At 43.6% G+C, this 12,653-nt stretch overlaps 1 protein-coding gene across 1 annotated transcript in view; it reads right to left on the minus strand.

The window, feature by feature from the left end:
- Phaf1 (phagosome assembly factor 1) overlaps positions 1–12,653 on the minus strand; it is a 29,675-nt gene that overhangs the window by 15,564 nt on the left and 1,458 nt on the right. Inside the window, exons 2-3 of the mRNA XM_038312589.1 lie at positions 6,335–6,417; positions 2,618–2,701 (exon numbers count right to left, since the gene is read on the minus strand). Of these exons, the coding sequence (XP_038168517.1) occupies positions 2,618–2,701; positions 6,335–6,417 (167 nt within the window). The remainder of the gene's footprint in view (positions 1–2,617; positions 2,702–6,334; positions 6,418–12,653) is intronic.

Genomic DNA, 12,653 nt, shown 5'->3' on the forward strand with positions numbered 1-12,653 from the left:
ATCATCATCATCATCATCATCATTTTGGACAGGGTCTCACTACGTAGCCCTGGGACTCACAATATAGACCAAGTTGGCCTTGAACTCAGAGACCTTCCAGCCTCTGCCTCTTAAGTGCTGGGATTAAAGGTGTGCACCCACATCAGGCCCCATGCCATAACTGATAATATAAAAAAAAACCCAAACCAGCAGGGTCTGTTGGCACATGTCTTTAATTCCAGCACTAGGGAGGCAGAGGCCAGCCTGGTTTACAAAGTGAGCTCCAGGACAGCCAGGGCTACAGAGAAACCCTGTCTTGAAAAAACAAAACAAAATGACTCCACAAATTGTCTTACTTTATTGACAATATAAAATGATGGAGGAAGAGGTCCATCAGTACAGAACACGTGTGAAAGTATTAGATTATATCCCTACTAAAGGGGATCTGGTTGAACCTGAAGATCCTGAGGGCCTTTATGAAGTTGTCCCTTTAATGGTTCAGCCTCAGATGAAATGCCAGGAGTCAGGGCAGAGACAAATGAAAAGGCACCGAACACTCAGGCATTACTGGTACCAAGTAATAAATACAACAAAGTCCTTGAACTGTGTGATGTCATGGCTTGGCAGCCAACGCCATAGCTGGTTGGAGGTTGAAGGTACCATTTATTCCCCTAGCGGGGGATGGCACAAGCAGAGCAGGCTCAATGTCTGGTTTGCCCTGCCATTCTGAGCTCAGATGTGGGAGAGGTCGTGAGGTGCATCAGCCCTGACACAGAAACTGGGACATGCAAAAGCACCTAACCCAACTTCTGACAAGAGACTATACCTACCTTTTCTTTCCTTTCCTTTTTTTGGTTTTTCAAAGACAAGGTTTCTTTGTGTAGCCTTAGCCTTAGCTGTCTTGGAACTAGCTCTGTAGACCAGGTTGGCCTTGTACGCAGAGCTCAGCCAGTCTTTGCCTCCAGAGTGTTGGGAAAGGTGTGTGCCACCACACTTGGCTCCTTTTTTTTTTTTTTTTTTTAATAAGACAGAGTCTCATGCAGTCCAGCCTGACCTTCAAGTCCCAATGTAGTCAAGGATGATCTTGAACTCTTGACCCTCATGACTCTCCCACTGCTAGAATTAAAGTGCTACCACTCCTGGTTCATAAGTGCCAGGGAATGAACCAAGGGCAAGAACTCTACCAATATATATTCCCAGCCCTGTCCTTAACTTTTTTTTAAACATTAGCACTGGGGCTGGTGAGATGGCTCAGGAGGTAAAGGCACTTGACACCAAGCCAGAGGACCTGAGTTCACTCTTCAGGACCCATATGTAGAGAGAACTGACCTCTACATGTATGCTGTGACACACACACACACACACACACACACACACACACACACACACACACAGAAAATATAACACTGACTCAAGCTAAAAACCTTTCCACTATTATTAAGCTATTTCGATCTTTCCTACTGGAAAGAACTGCTGTCTGCTGGGGCCTTTATGGCACCTGAAGACAAATTCTTCTACAAACTTAAGTGAGCTGTTCACTGGTCCTAGCAAGACACTTAATGAGTAATGACTTATTTTGTACAGGGAGGGCACTGGGTAAGTCTACCTCATATGTACCTACTTAAGGGCAGCATGAAGCTTGTAAGTGTAGAAGCTGGTGCTGAGAGGCCCTGCAAAGGAAGACAGGTGATTCAGAAGGCCAGGAAGGCAGACACCATGCCAAACCGCCTGCCGTTTCACTGAGGTCAGGACCTCATGCTGACAGAGACTGTCTACTTTCAGCCAGAAACCCTGCTTGTAGAAGATCAGGCATGCCCTCTGACAGCTACAACTACGGACCAACAACCTCCCAGAAGGATCGCCAAGGAAATCCTCTCTGTGTCCTATTTTCTCTTCTTCTTAGCTCACTTGTGACTGATGACAGAGCTGGAAAGCATGTCACCTTTCAGAAGGGCTATTTCATAGCCTACGCAGGAAAACACTGGTATCTATTTAATCTCATGACTCTGAGGCATTGCTTTGGTGTCACAAGATTAACCTGTGCAGTCCAGCACTTGAAAACAGAGTATTAAAAACATCCTGGACTGAACAGGTGCTGGCGAACTGCGCACCAATGCAGTCAAGATACCCTGCACAAACAACAGCAAGTTACTTAGATTTCTACAGTGGGGATAAAGAATCAATTCCTACTGGTAGTATAAACCAAACCATAAACCCCAGAAGAAATGTCCATTTTCAATTTTCTAGGTCACACTGGTGTAAAAATGAAGAAAAACAAAACATGCAACCCAACTAAAGTCTACAGTTGGGCTCCATTCTCAGCATCTTTTCAACAGGACTTGGGTTAACTTCTCTACAGCATTTTTATCAGCACTCTTTCTCTTCCCAGCATGCTCCCCTAAATCTACAACACTCTCTTACTAGCCCTTGAGCAAAGGACAACAAAAGCTCTTTTCAGCCATCCCAGCTCTTCTACCCACCTTTAGAGTAATAGGCACAGCTTCAGCTTTCTACACTGTGGTCTTCTAAGTGGTCTACACCCACTTAGAAGTTTCCAAGAACCTCACAACAGCACATATTAATCAACTCCAGACAGACTAGATCAGCCAGATATGAAACTATAGTTATCATTTGTTACCTTAAGTCTCTGATTGAAAGCATCAAACAGTAGTTTGATCCCGTCCTGAGTCAGGTTAAGGATGAGGTCATGGCTTAGAGGAGACTACAAAACAAAAATAAAACACACTTTGAACAACTGATTTATTCCCCAGCACCTCCTGAAAAACCTTACAACAAAAATGCACTACAGAGGGGATATGTCAGACAGTTAAAAAAAACAAAAAACAAAAACCTGCCAGAATGCACTGTCTCTTACGTCTGACCTGCAACTCCTGCTTTAAAGTGAGCCTTTCCCTTTAAGACTTTAGTAGAAAACACACGGGAGAAACAGACAAAATTAAGTGAGTAAACAGGTCATTTTCTTAGTAGGACATGTCATGTGAAAAGCCTCAGTATCCAAACTCAGCAAGGCACTGGCTGTGTATGTCAGCTGAAGCCATGCCTGCACCCAGGCTCTTGGTACTATCCATAGCAATCACATGTGTGAGTATTTTGGACCAAATTATTGGAATAAAACACCTTGTGAACTAGCAATAACAAAGAACATAACTCAACTTTCCTTTCCCCCATCCCATCCCATCCCATCCCATCCCATCCCATCCCATCCCATCCCATAAATGCTCCTTTCTGAAAAGCCCAAGTGGAGTCACACTTCTACACCTGCCCACTGCTGTGGGGAGTGGCAGGACATCTCTGAACAGAGCCCTGATGACCTGAGATGTCCCTTAAAACTTTCATGACTTGGTTCCTACCTAGGAGCACTGTCACCTCTTTCCCCCAAAGCTGTTCTGGGGATAAGGAGGGTAGGTTGGAACAGATGTCTGCCTCACTTTCCTGCTTCTGTCCCAATGTAATCAGTTCAAAGATTTAATGTCTTAAAGACTCACAGAACTGACCCAGACTACTACAAACTGAAGGGAAAAACACCCCTATCTCAAACCCAACTGGCACAAAGCTGTTCAAAAGGTCTAAAGCTTTTTTTTTTTTATTTGGTTTTGGTTTTTGTTTATAACTAACGTAAACAAAATGAGTAACAGATGTGGTTTTAAGAGACAGACAGCCAGGCGGTGGTGGCGCACGCCTTTAATCCCAGCACTCGGGAGGCAGAGGCAGGTGGATCTCAGTGCATTAGAGCCCATCCTGGTCTACAGAGTGAATTCTAGGACTGGCTCCATAGCTACCGAGAAACCCTGTCTAGAAAAACGAGAGAGAGAGAGAGAGAGAGAGAGAGAGAGAGAGAGAGAGAGAGAGAGAGAGAGAGAGAGAGAGAAAAGAGAAAGTCAGATGCTACCCCAGTAGGCCTTATAGGGAAACTCCCTCCAAAAAACCTGGAATTAGCTAAACCATGTGTTCTCCCTCACAGATTCTCACAAGGCAGCAGACCTTGGTGGCACCATCAACACTTGCTTTGCCCTCTAAAAGAGATGGAGTCTACCTGATATTCATGTGCTAAGTTCCAAGGTGTGATTTGTACAGATAAGGTATTTCCACAATGGGATATATGTTAGTGGTAGAGTACCTGCCTAGCATACTCGAAGGCCCAGGTCTCATCCCCAGCACTACTAAAGAGGAGAAAGAGGAGAGGAGAGAAGAGGACAGAATGAAAAATAATTTTTCTGGAACCTTTAATAGGAACAAAATGTTTTCTGCATTTGGAAGCGAAAAGAAAATTAAGTAGAGAAAAAGGTCAGGACAGAACCACATCTAAGGAGCATATCAAAGGCAGTGTGCTGACACATACCTGTGACCCAGCACTTAGGAAGCTGACACGGAAGGGTCACAGTCTAGACTACACATTAAGATCCTGTCTGAAAAACAGTACCATACCAGAGCTTCAATGGCACCCCCCCCCCTTTCTTTTTGAGACAGGGCTTCTCTATGTAACAGTTCTGGCTGTCCTGGAACTAACTCACTTTGTAGACTGGGCTGACCTTAAAGTTAGAGAGATCCACCTGCCTCTGCCTTCTAGGTGCTAGGATTACAGGTATGCACCACCACAGCCCAGTTTCCAACAGCATCTTTAGCTCCTTGTCAAACACTGTTCAAAGCCCAACACAGTGGCACACAATCTTAGCTCCAGCATCTGGGAGGCAGAGGTGAGTTACAGGCCAGTTAGTGCTGTCTCAAGACTGTTCTAATAATATATGAACGACAAACTAGTCTTTAAGTTTTCACAAACCACACCTCTAAAAAATAGGAGGAATGTAGAGCTAGACTCAAAAATCCATGTTTTTGGTTGGACATAATAGCACCTGTCTATAATCCCAGCACTTGGGAGGTAGAGACAGGAAGCTCAGATGTTCAAGCCTAGCCCTGGCTACACAAAACCTAAAATTCCAAAGCCAGTTGTGTCTACGAATAGTTACAGATACTCAGAAGATATGGGGAGACAGCTCAGTGGTTAAGAGCACTTACTCTTGCAGAGGACTCAAGTTCAGTTCCCAACACCCACACCGTGGCTATAACCGTATGTTAACTCCAGTTTCAGGGACTCTATACCCTTTCCTGGCCTCTGCAAGCACCGGCATTGCGTGCATGTGGTACATATATTCACACAGGCAAAAACTAATACAATTAAAAGAAAATATTAGGAAATGAACATAATGTTACATTCTTGCAAAGACTGGAAAGACAAGTGATATGAGAACCAGGATTTGTGCAGAATGGTTAGAAAGCATAAAGCTTATTTTCAAAGCCATCCAGTCTTCAGATGTGATGACCTTATTTCAGCTCAAGGTTTGCAAGCAAGTCCACTACCCGTCAGATTATGTTAGGAATGATTGAGGGCAAAGAGTTGACAGAGCCACCATCTATTCTTTAAATGAGAACTCACTCCGTCACCATGACTCAAGGAACCCCTGTACATTCTGTCAAGTTCCATGATCCCTGAGTACTTGACTGGAGACCGCATTCCCTTCCTAGACCCTTCAGAGTAGCTAAGGGACACAGTACTGCAGAACGTATCTATGGTAGTGGTAATAGGCCTAATACAGCCATTGCTCTCAGAATAGGGAAGTTTCACAGAAATACTACCCGCTTATAATCTAAAACATTCTTCTTGTCAAAAACAAGTTGCGTCTGCTCTAAGAGCTGAAACTTACTAAAACATCCAGTCAGTACTCAGAGTCTCAGCAAAGCCACAGGGACAGCCTTTGGCCTCTAGGCTCAAACCGGCTCCCAAAGCTTTGCAACACAAAGGCTAATTCACAAAGCGGCCTATGTTCTAATATCACAGAACGGCAGGCTTCAGCTCAGTGGGGAGAAGATGGTCTTGGAGAGGGCGGAGGGAAGGGGTGAGCTAGCTAGCGCTGCTTCCTTTCACTTCATGCGGCCTGCTTCCTAGAGATCTTTCCTGAAGTAATTCTGAACTTCAGACAACCAACAAAGCAGAAAAGACACTTTTAATCACAAAAGGTGACAAGCACTTTAGAAAATCAGAGACAGCTTGAGGTGACTTCTCATGAAAAGGTCCCCATTTTAAGGGTCAGTAGGTAAGTGCAGAAAACAAGAAAGCAGGTTTAGTTTTTTTTTTTTCTGATCTTCTTTCTAAACCTGGCAGCACTAGATTATCAAGACCAAAGTTTCCAAACCAAGACACCCTGAAAACTGATCCAAGACTCTAATGTTGGAGCACAACAACTCCCCCCAGCTAGCCTCCCCAGAGTGTCCTCTCTGGAGGTAAACTCACTTACTGACCAAAGCTTCTATTTCAGTAAACAAGTCAGACACCACTCACCTGCTCACTGTAGAGAACCTGGACATTTTTGATGATGCGACAGTGCTTCTGAAGAATGGCCACTGCCTGAGCCAGGGGCATTCCTGCAATAAAGAAAGGACACCCGTGAGGTTACTTGGTTTGTCCATTTACTGACACCTACACAGTGTGAAGTGTTGAGCTCTGAAGCCAGCACGCACACAGCGTGGTCACTACAGTAAGAATAAAGCTAAAATGCAAAGACCAAGGAACCACTCAAGATTGCCCAAGGGGAGAAATGGAACATAGAGCAATAGGTCAGCCAAACAGATCCCAAGCAGTCAAAGAAGTCAGACACAAAGTCAGCATGAACCAAGAATAGGCTGGAAAATCACAGACTTCATGACTCTGGAGGCCAAGCTTCTAGTCCTGACTGCACTGGTTTCCTATAACCCTACACTGCTCCCTTCTCTGCCTCTCTGGCATCTATCTCAACAATCCATGTAGAGTATATTAAGATATATAGCTTACAAGAATTCATTAAAGAAGTTTTAAATTCCAGTTCTTTTTTTAAAAATTTATTTATTATGTATACAGTGTTCTGCCTGTCTTGCTGGACATGAAGAGGGCACCAGATCCCATTACAGATGGTTGTGAGCCACCATGTGGTTGCTGGGAATTGAACTCAGGACCTCTGGAAGAGCAGTCAGTGCTCTTAACCTCTGAGCCATCTCTCCAGCTAAATTCCAGTTCTTATAAGACAGAGGCAGGAGGGCTGTAATTTGACGCAAGTATCAAAAGCAAAACAAACAAAAGTTTTAAAAGTTTTTAAAGTCACACACTGATCAAAATCAACTTATTTTACAAAAATTTCATTTAATTCCACTTAAAAAGCCACAAATACTGCTTAAATACTTAGTTCTGAAGGCAAGGCTCATTACATGCAGACTGACATTTACCTCCAGTTTAAGCGATCCAAATCGACACGATAACAAAAGTGTGCTTACAGGGTCCATTAACATCAGACAGGAAGAAACAGAGACAAGTTCTGGAAAACCTAAAAACAACTGAGTTTCCTGACTGCAATGACAGGAGGGCTGTTTACTACCGTCTGATTCCCAGCTCCCTGCTCAGAGCTGACCACCTATTTATATATGACTTTACAACACCTATTCTGTGGCGCTAAAGGACTGTGGAGCAAGTGACAAAAGAAAGGGAAGAAGAGGGACTAAAGGAAGACCACACTCAGACGAGGTGCTCTAGACGAAGAATTAGAAGCTGCGGTCCATCCCATTCAAACAATTCTACTGCATTCTCGTTTGAGGAGCTGTTGTTCGGTTTGAAAAAAGGTAAAAGCAATCAATCAGAAAGCCAAAGTAATATTTTTTATATGTACATGTATGTACATGCACACGTGTGTTCAAGTGGAGGCCAAAGGACACTTCTGCAGGAGCTGTTCACCTTGTTATTTTTTGAGATATTCTCATTGGCCTTGAACTCACCAAGCAGGCTACTCTGACCAGCTGGCCAGTAATGTACCTGTCTCCACCTCTCCAGTGCTGAGATTTCAAGCTCCTGCTACTACACCCAATCTTTACTTTTTTTAATTTATTTTTATGTCTTTAATTTTTTTGGTCTTTCAAGATAGGGTTTCTCTGTGTAACAACCTTGGCTGTCCTGGAACTAGCTCTTGTAGACCAGACTGGCCTTCAAGTCACAGAGAGATCTGCCTGTTTTTGTCTCCTGAGTTCTGAGATTAAAGACGTGTGCTATCACCCACCCAGATAATTTATTTTTGATGAGTACTCAGGATTGAATTGAGATGATCCTCATGTTTGCTAGACAAGCACTTTACTAAGCTGAACTTCCAGTCCTGAATTATAATCAATTAATACACTTGGCAGTCTTCTATAGCATAGGGTCTAATGCACAACAGACAAAGCTGCTGAGAATGCGAGCAATTTGGATATATTACTCAGCTTGCAATTCCTGCAATGGAAGAGCATCTGTGCTATAGACATCCGAGACAGAACACACAGGTCTCATACCATGGTCTTCCCATTTCTCCACAAATACCATTCTTTCTTGCTGTTCCTCCATCTTTCTTAGTCTTCAAAGGTATGTGACAGGGTCTTTGTTTTGTTTTTCGAAACAGAGTTCCTCTGTGAAACAGTCCTGGCTGTCCTTAGACCGGGCTGGCCTTGAACTCAGAGATCTGCGGCCTCTGCCTCCCATTAAAGGCCTGTGTCACTTCCGCCTGGCTTTACCAGGCTATATTTCACAATGACACAGCATTATTTCTTCTGCTTATGTCTCATTCTTTCCAGATCCTAACTAGAAAGTCAATCTGTTTTCTGTGTATAACTAAAGGTAAATAAGATTTAAACAGATGCTGGGCGGTGGTGGCGCACGCCTTTAATCCCAGCACTCGGGAGGCAGAGGCAGGCGGATCTCTGTGAGTTCGAGACCAGCCTGGTCTACAAGAGCTAGCTCCAGGACAGGCTCTAAAAAAGCTGCAGAGAAACCCTGTCTGGAAAAAAAAAAAAAAAAAAAAAAAAAAGATTTAAACAGATTATTTTTTTTTTTTTAAAAATTCTTCTCTGTATTCTGGGTCTCTCACTATTTCCAATATTCAGTGTATTCAGTGTGTTAAAACCCCTTACATTCTTCCTTTCCCTGCCTCTCTGGATCTAGTCTGTAAACTGCACTTCCTATGGAAGACTGCAACAGACTACCTTCTTTCTCATGAGCCCAGGGCCTTTACAGTGTCCCAGAGAGCTAACACCAAACAAAATTAGCATTCCAGGAAAAAAAATATTTTTGAGACAGGTGTAGTCCTGGCTGGTCTGGAGCTCACTACACAGCCCAGAGTGGCCTCAAACTCAGAGATTCACCTGTCTCAACCACCTAAGTCTTGGGAATGGGGAGGATGCACCATGCCTGGCTATTATTCTTTTGCCAGTACACCACACTCTAATTATAAATCAAAATTAAATTATAAATCAAAATTATGTTTTCCTATATACATCACTTATTTTTCTCCTGTGGGTTAACATCAACCCTTCTCTGAGCCCTGAGGTTAGGTCAAGTCCCTTCTCTCTCCACAATACCTTACATATCCTCTATTATAATAAAATGAACTATTATAATAAAATGCATTACAATAATGAACTATTTGAGTAAGATAATTTCCTACTCAGTTCCCAATGTTTGTGAGCATATCCCACAGACTGACATGTTATCTTGGATACAGCAAGCCATTTGTCTCCGTACAACAGGGCAATACTGGAGAACATTTTCTTCAATGACCCTTTAAATCTGCCTTTAGGTATTCTAAAGATGAGATTCAAAACCAAATCCAAGCCAAGCACAGTGACTCAGGCCTGTGATCCCAGCACACAGGATACTAAGGCAGAAGGATTGACTGCTCAGAGTTCCAAGACTAGTATGGGCAAGATTCTGCCTCAGAAAACTAAAAACAAATCCAGACACTTGCTGCCACATCAATATATTCTTCAAGTCCTATTGAAACCATTATTTCAATGTGCAGTGTTTTTATCCACAGTGGTCAAACCATCTGCTGAGGTTTTCCTGTCCCTGTGTTGCTGGCATTTCCCTAAAGTCCCAGCATTATACAAAGACCAGGAAGGCAACCACGAGGCTGGATGCAGCTCTCCATCATAATGCTAGGCAATGATTACCAGGCCCAGATATCTGCATTTGCATAGGTTACAGTAAGAACTAGGAAATCTCTCGCTGGCTAGCTATGTGTTTATCAGCTCCACCTATTCGATAGATAAAGAAAGGTTAGCTGGCAATGAAGAGGACCTTGCAGCACTGTGGTGACAAGGGAAGTGTTGCCAGGTTCTCTAACCTATGAACATACTTTTAAAGCAGATTCATTTTCCATACTTATTCCCACCTAACGGCCCCAAATGGAGTTTTGGGATTAGGGGAGATTGAGAATGGAAAACTGATTTACACTCCCACCCCCATCGCACACAGAGCCTGGAACTCACTGTGAAGACTGCTGGGATTAAAGATGGAGTCCAGAAAACCAGCCATGGTGGAGCAAACCCTTTAATCCCAGGCAGATTTCTGTGAGTTCCAGGCCAGCCAGGGTTACAAGCGGGAGTCCCTATCTCAAAAGATAAAATAAAACAAAAGCTTAGCTAAATCCATGGGTGACTGGTTTCTAGATGATTATAAAAGCCTGTTAGGAAGCTACTCCTTGAAGGTTGGAGCCCTGAGAAAGAGGAAGACTCTCTTAAGTATCTCTCTGCCCCCTTTGCCATAGGCAAAATGCTAGGCCACATACACTGTGATAATTAAGCAATTTACTGTAAAACACACTTGAAGTAACATGTAGGCTGGGTGACAGCTAGTAGAGTCCTGTGCCATCCCTCCCCATGACAGACTCACTGATCTAGAAGTCCACAGAGCTTCCCCGAGCACAGAAGCCATGTGACCATCCCCAGCAGAATGCAGTCCTTTCATTACTCAAGATGAAAAGGAACAGTATTAGTGACAGGCCTGAGGTTGCTGGTCCAGGGTGACTCAAGACAGACGAGCTAGCACAGAAACCCACACTTAGATCCAGAAGCTGGAGAGAAGGTTCTATGACTAAGAGCACTTGCTACTCTTCACAGGCCCTGAGTTTTGTTCTCAGCACCCGTATTGGGCTGCTCACACTGCCTGTAACTCCAGCTCCAGGGATCCTACCTTTCACCTCTCACTGCACACACACACACACACACACACACACACACGCACGCACGCACGCAGCACACAGCTCCAGGGGATCCTACCTTTCACCTCTCAGTGGAGAAAGGAAAACCAAGCAGAGGGGAAATAGGGAAGGGTAGGGCAGGGGATCAAATGAGAACAAAGTATAGTGACAGACATGAAAATGTCACAGTGAGCCAGGTGGTGAGGGTGCACGCCTTTTATTCCAGCACTCAGGAGGCAGAGGCAGGCAGATCTTTATGAATTTGAGGCCAACCTGTCTACAGAGTGTGTTCTAGATCAGTCAAGACTACACAGAGAAACCCTGTCTCAAAAACCCAAAACAAACCAAAACAAAAACCAAACCAACCAACCAACAACAAAACCCAAAACAAACAAAAACACCAAAACCCCAAAAATTCTCTTTTTTAAAATTCGTGGTTCGGTATCTCATTGGGTAATTTCTAAAATGAGCCTATTTTCTTTAATAATGTAGTTATAAAGAACTATAGTCTTTTGCTGGGTGTGGTGGCGAATGTCAGAGGCAGGTGGATTTCTGTGACCAGCCTGGTCTATGAAGCTGAGTTCCAGGACAACAAACAAACAAACAAACAAAACAAAACCAAACAAAACTTGGAATCCTAGAATTAAAGCCCTGTGTCGCCACACCCAGTCCTGGATTTACACACTCCAAACCTGCAGATTCTAGGGCCAATAAGATGGCACACGTGGTGGAGAACCAACTCCTCCTGCCAGTGGACTCACACACACACACACACACACATACACACACACACACACTTTTCCCCATACATCTTTTTTTTAATGTGTATAGGTGTTTGCCTGCAATATATGTATATGTAGGACATGCATCAAATCCTGGTCTTCTGGAAGAGCAGCTAGTACTCTCAACTATTGAACTTCCCTCCTAAATAAATTTAAAAACACAGACTTGGGGGCTGGAGAGATGGCTCAGAGGTTAAGAGCATTGGCTGCTCTTCTAGGGGACCCTGGTTCAATTCCCAGCACCCACATGGCTCATAACTCACAACTGTCTGTAACTTCAGTTCCAGAGGATCCGATATCATCACATACATGCAGGCAAGACACAAATGAGCATGAAACAAAACAAAAACAATATCAAAAAACCAGCTCCCTCCACCCCACAGACTTAAATGGACATGGTGGCACACTCTTGTGCTTGCCACCGGGTTTCATCTCCAGTACTATAATTTAAGTTAAAATCAGCTTCAGCTACATAGGGGGTTTGAAGCCAGTCTGGGCTAGTAACTGTCGAAAAACAACAAACAAGCAAATGAAACCCAACTTAAAAACAGAAGTAATAATGAAAATGTTTACAAATAACCAGAAAGCCTGAGTTCTTCCCTGAGCTTCCCCCAAAGCTCAACTCTGCTGATATTTTTGGCTACTTTGAAAGAACTACTCTAATTCTTGGTTCTGGAAAACTGGAAGCTTGGGGGTGGACTGCCAAACATTTACCAGAGGAAGCCCTTGGTAGTGAGGTATATAGCTCAGTGTTCTGGAAATTTCCTTACCCCAACCAATCTCCTACATTCACTAAATCAAACAAGAGAACCACACTCTAATTATACCATCTTAAGCCTGAAGCTGCTGT

The sequence above is a fragment of the Arvicola amphibius genome, chromosome 15, assembly GCF_903992535.2.
Source record: "Arvicola amphibius chromosome 15, mArvAmp1.2, whole genome shotgun sequence".
In the NCBI taxonomy this organism is placed as follows: domain Eukaryota; kingdom Metazoa; phylum Chordata; class Mammalia; order Rodentia; family Cricetidae; genus Arvicola; species Arvicola amphibius.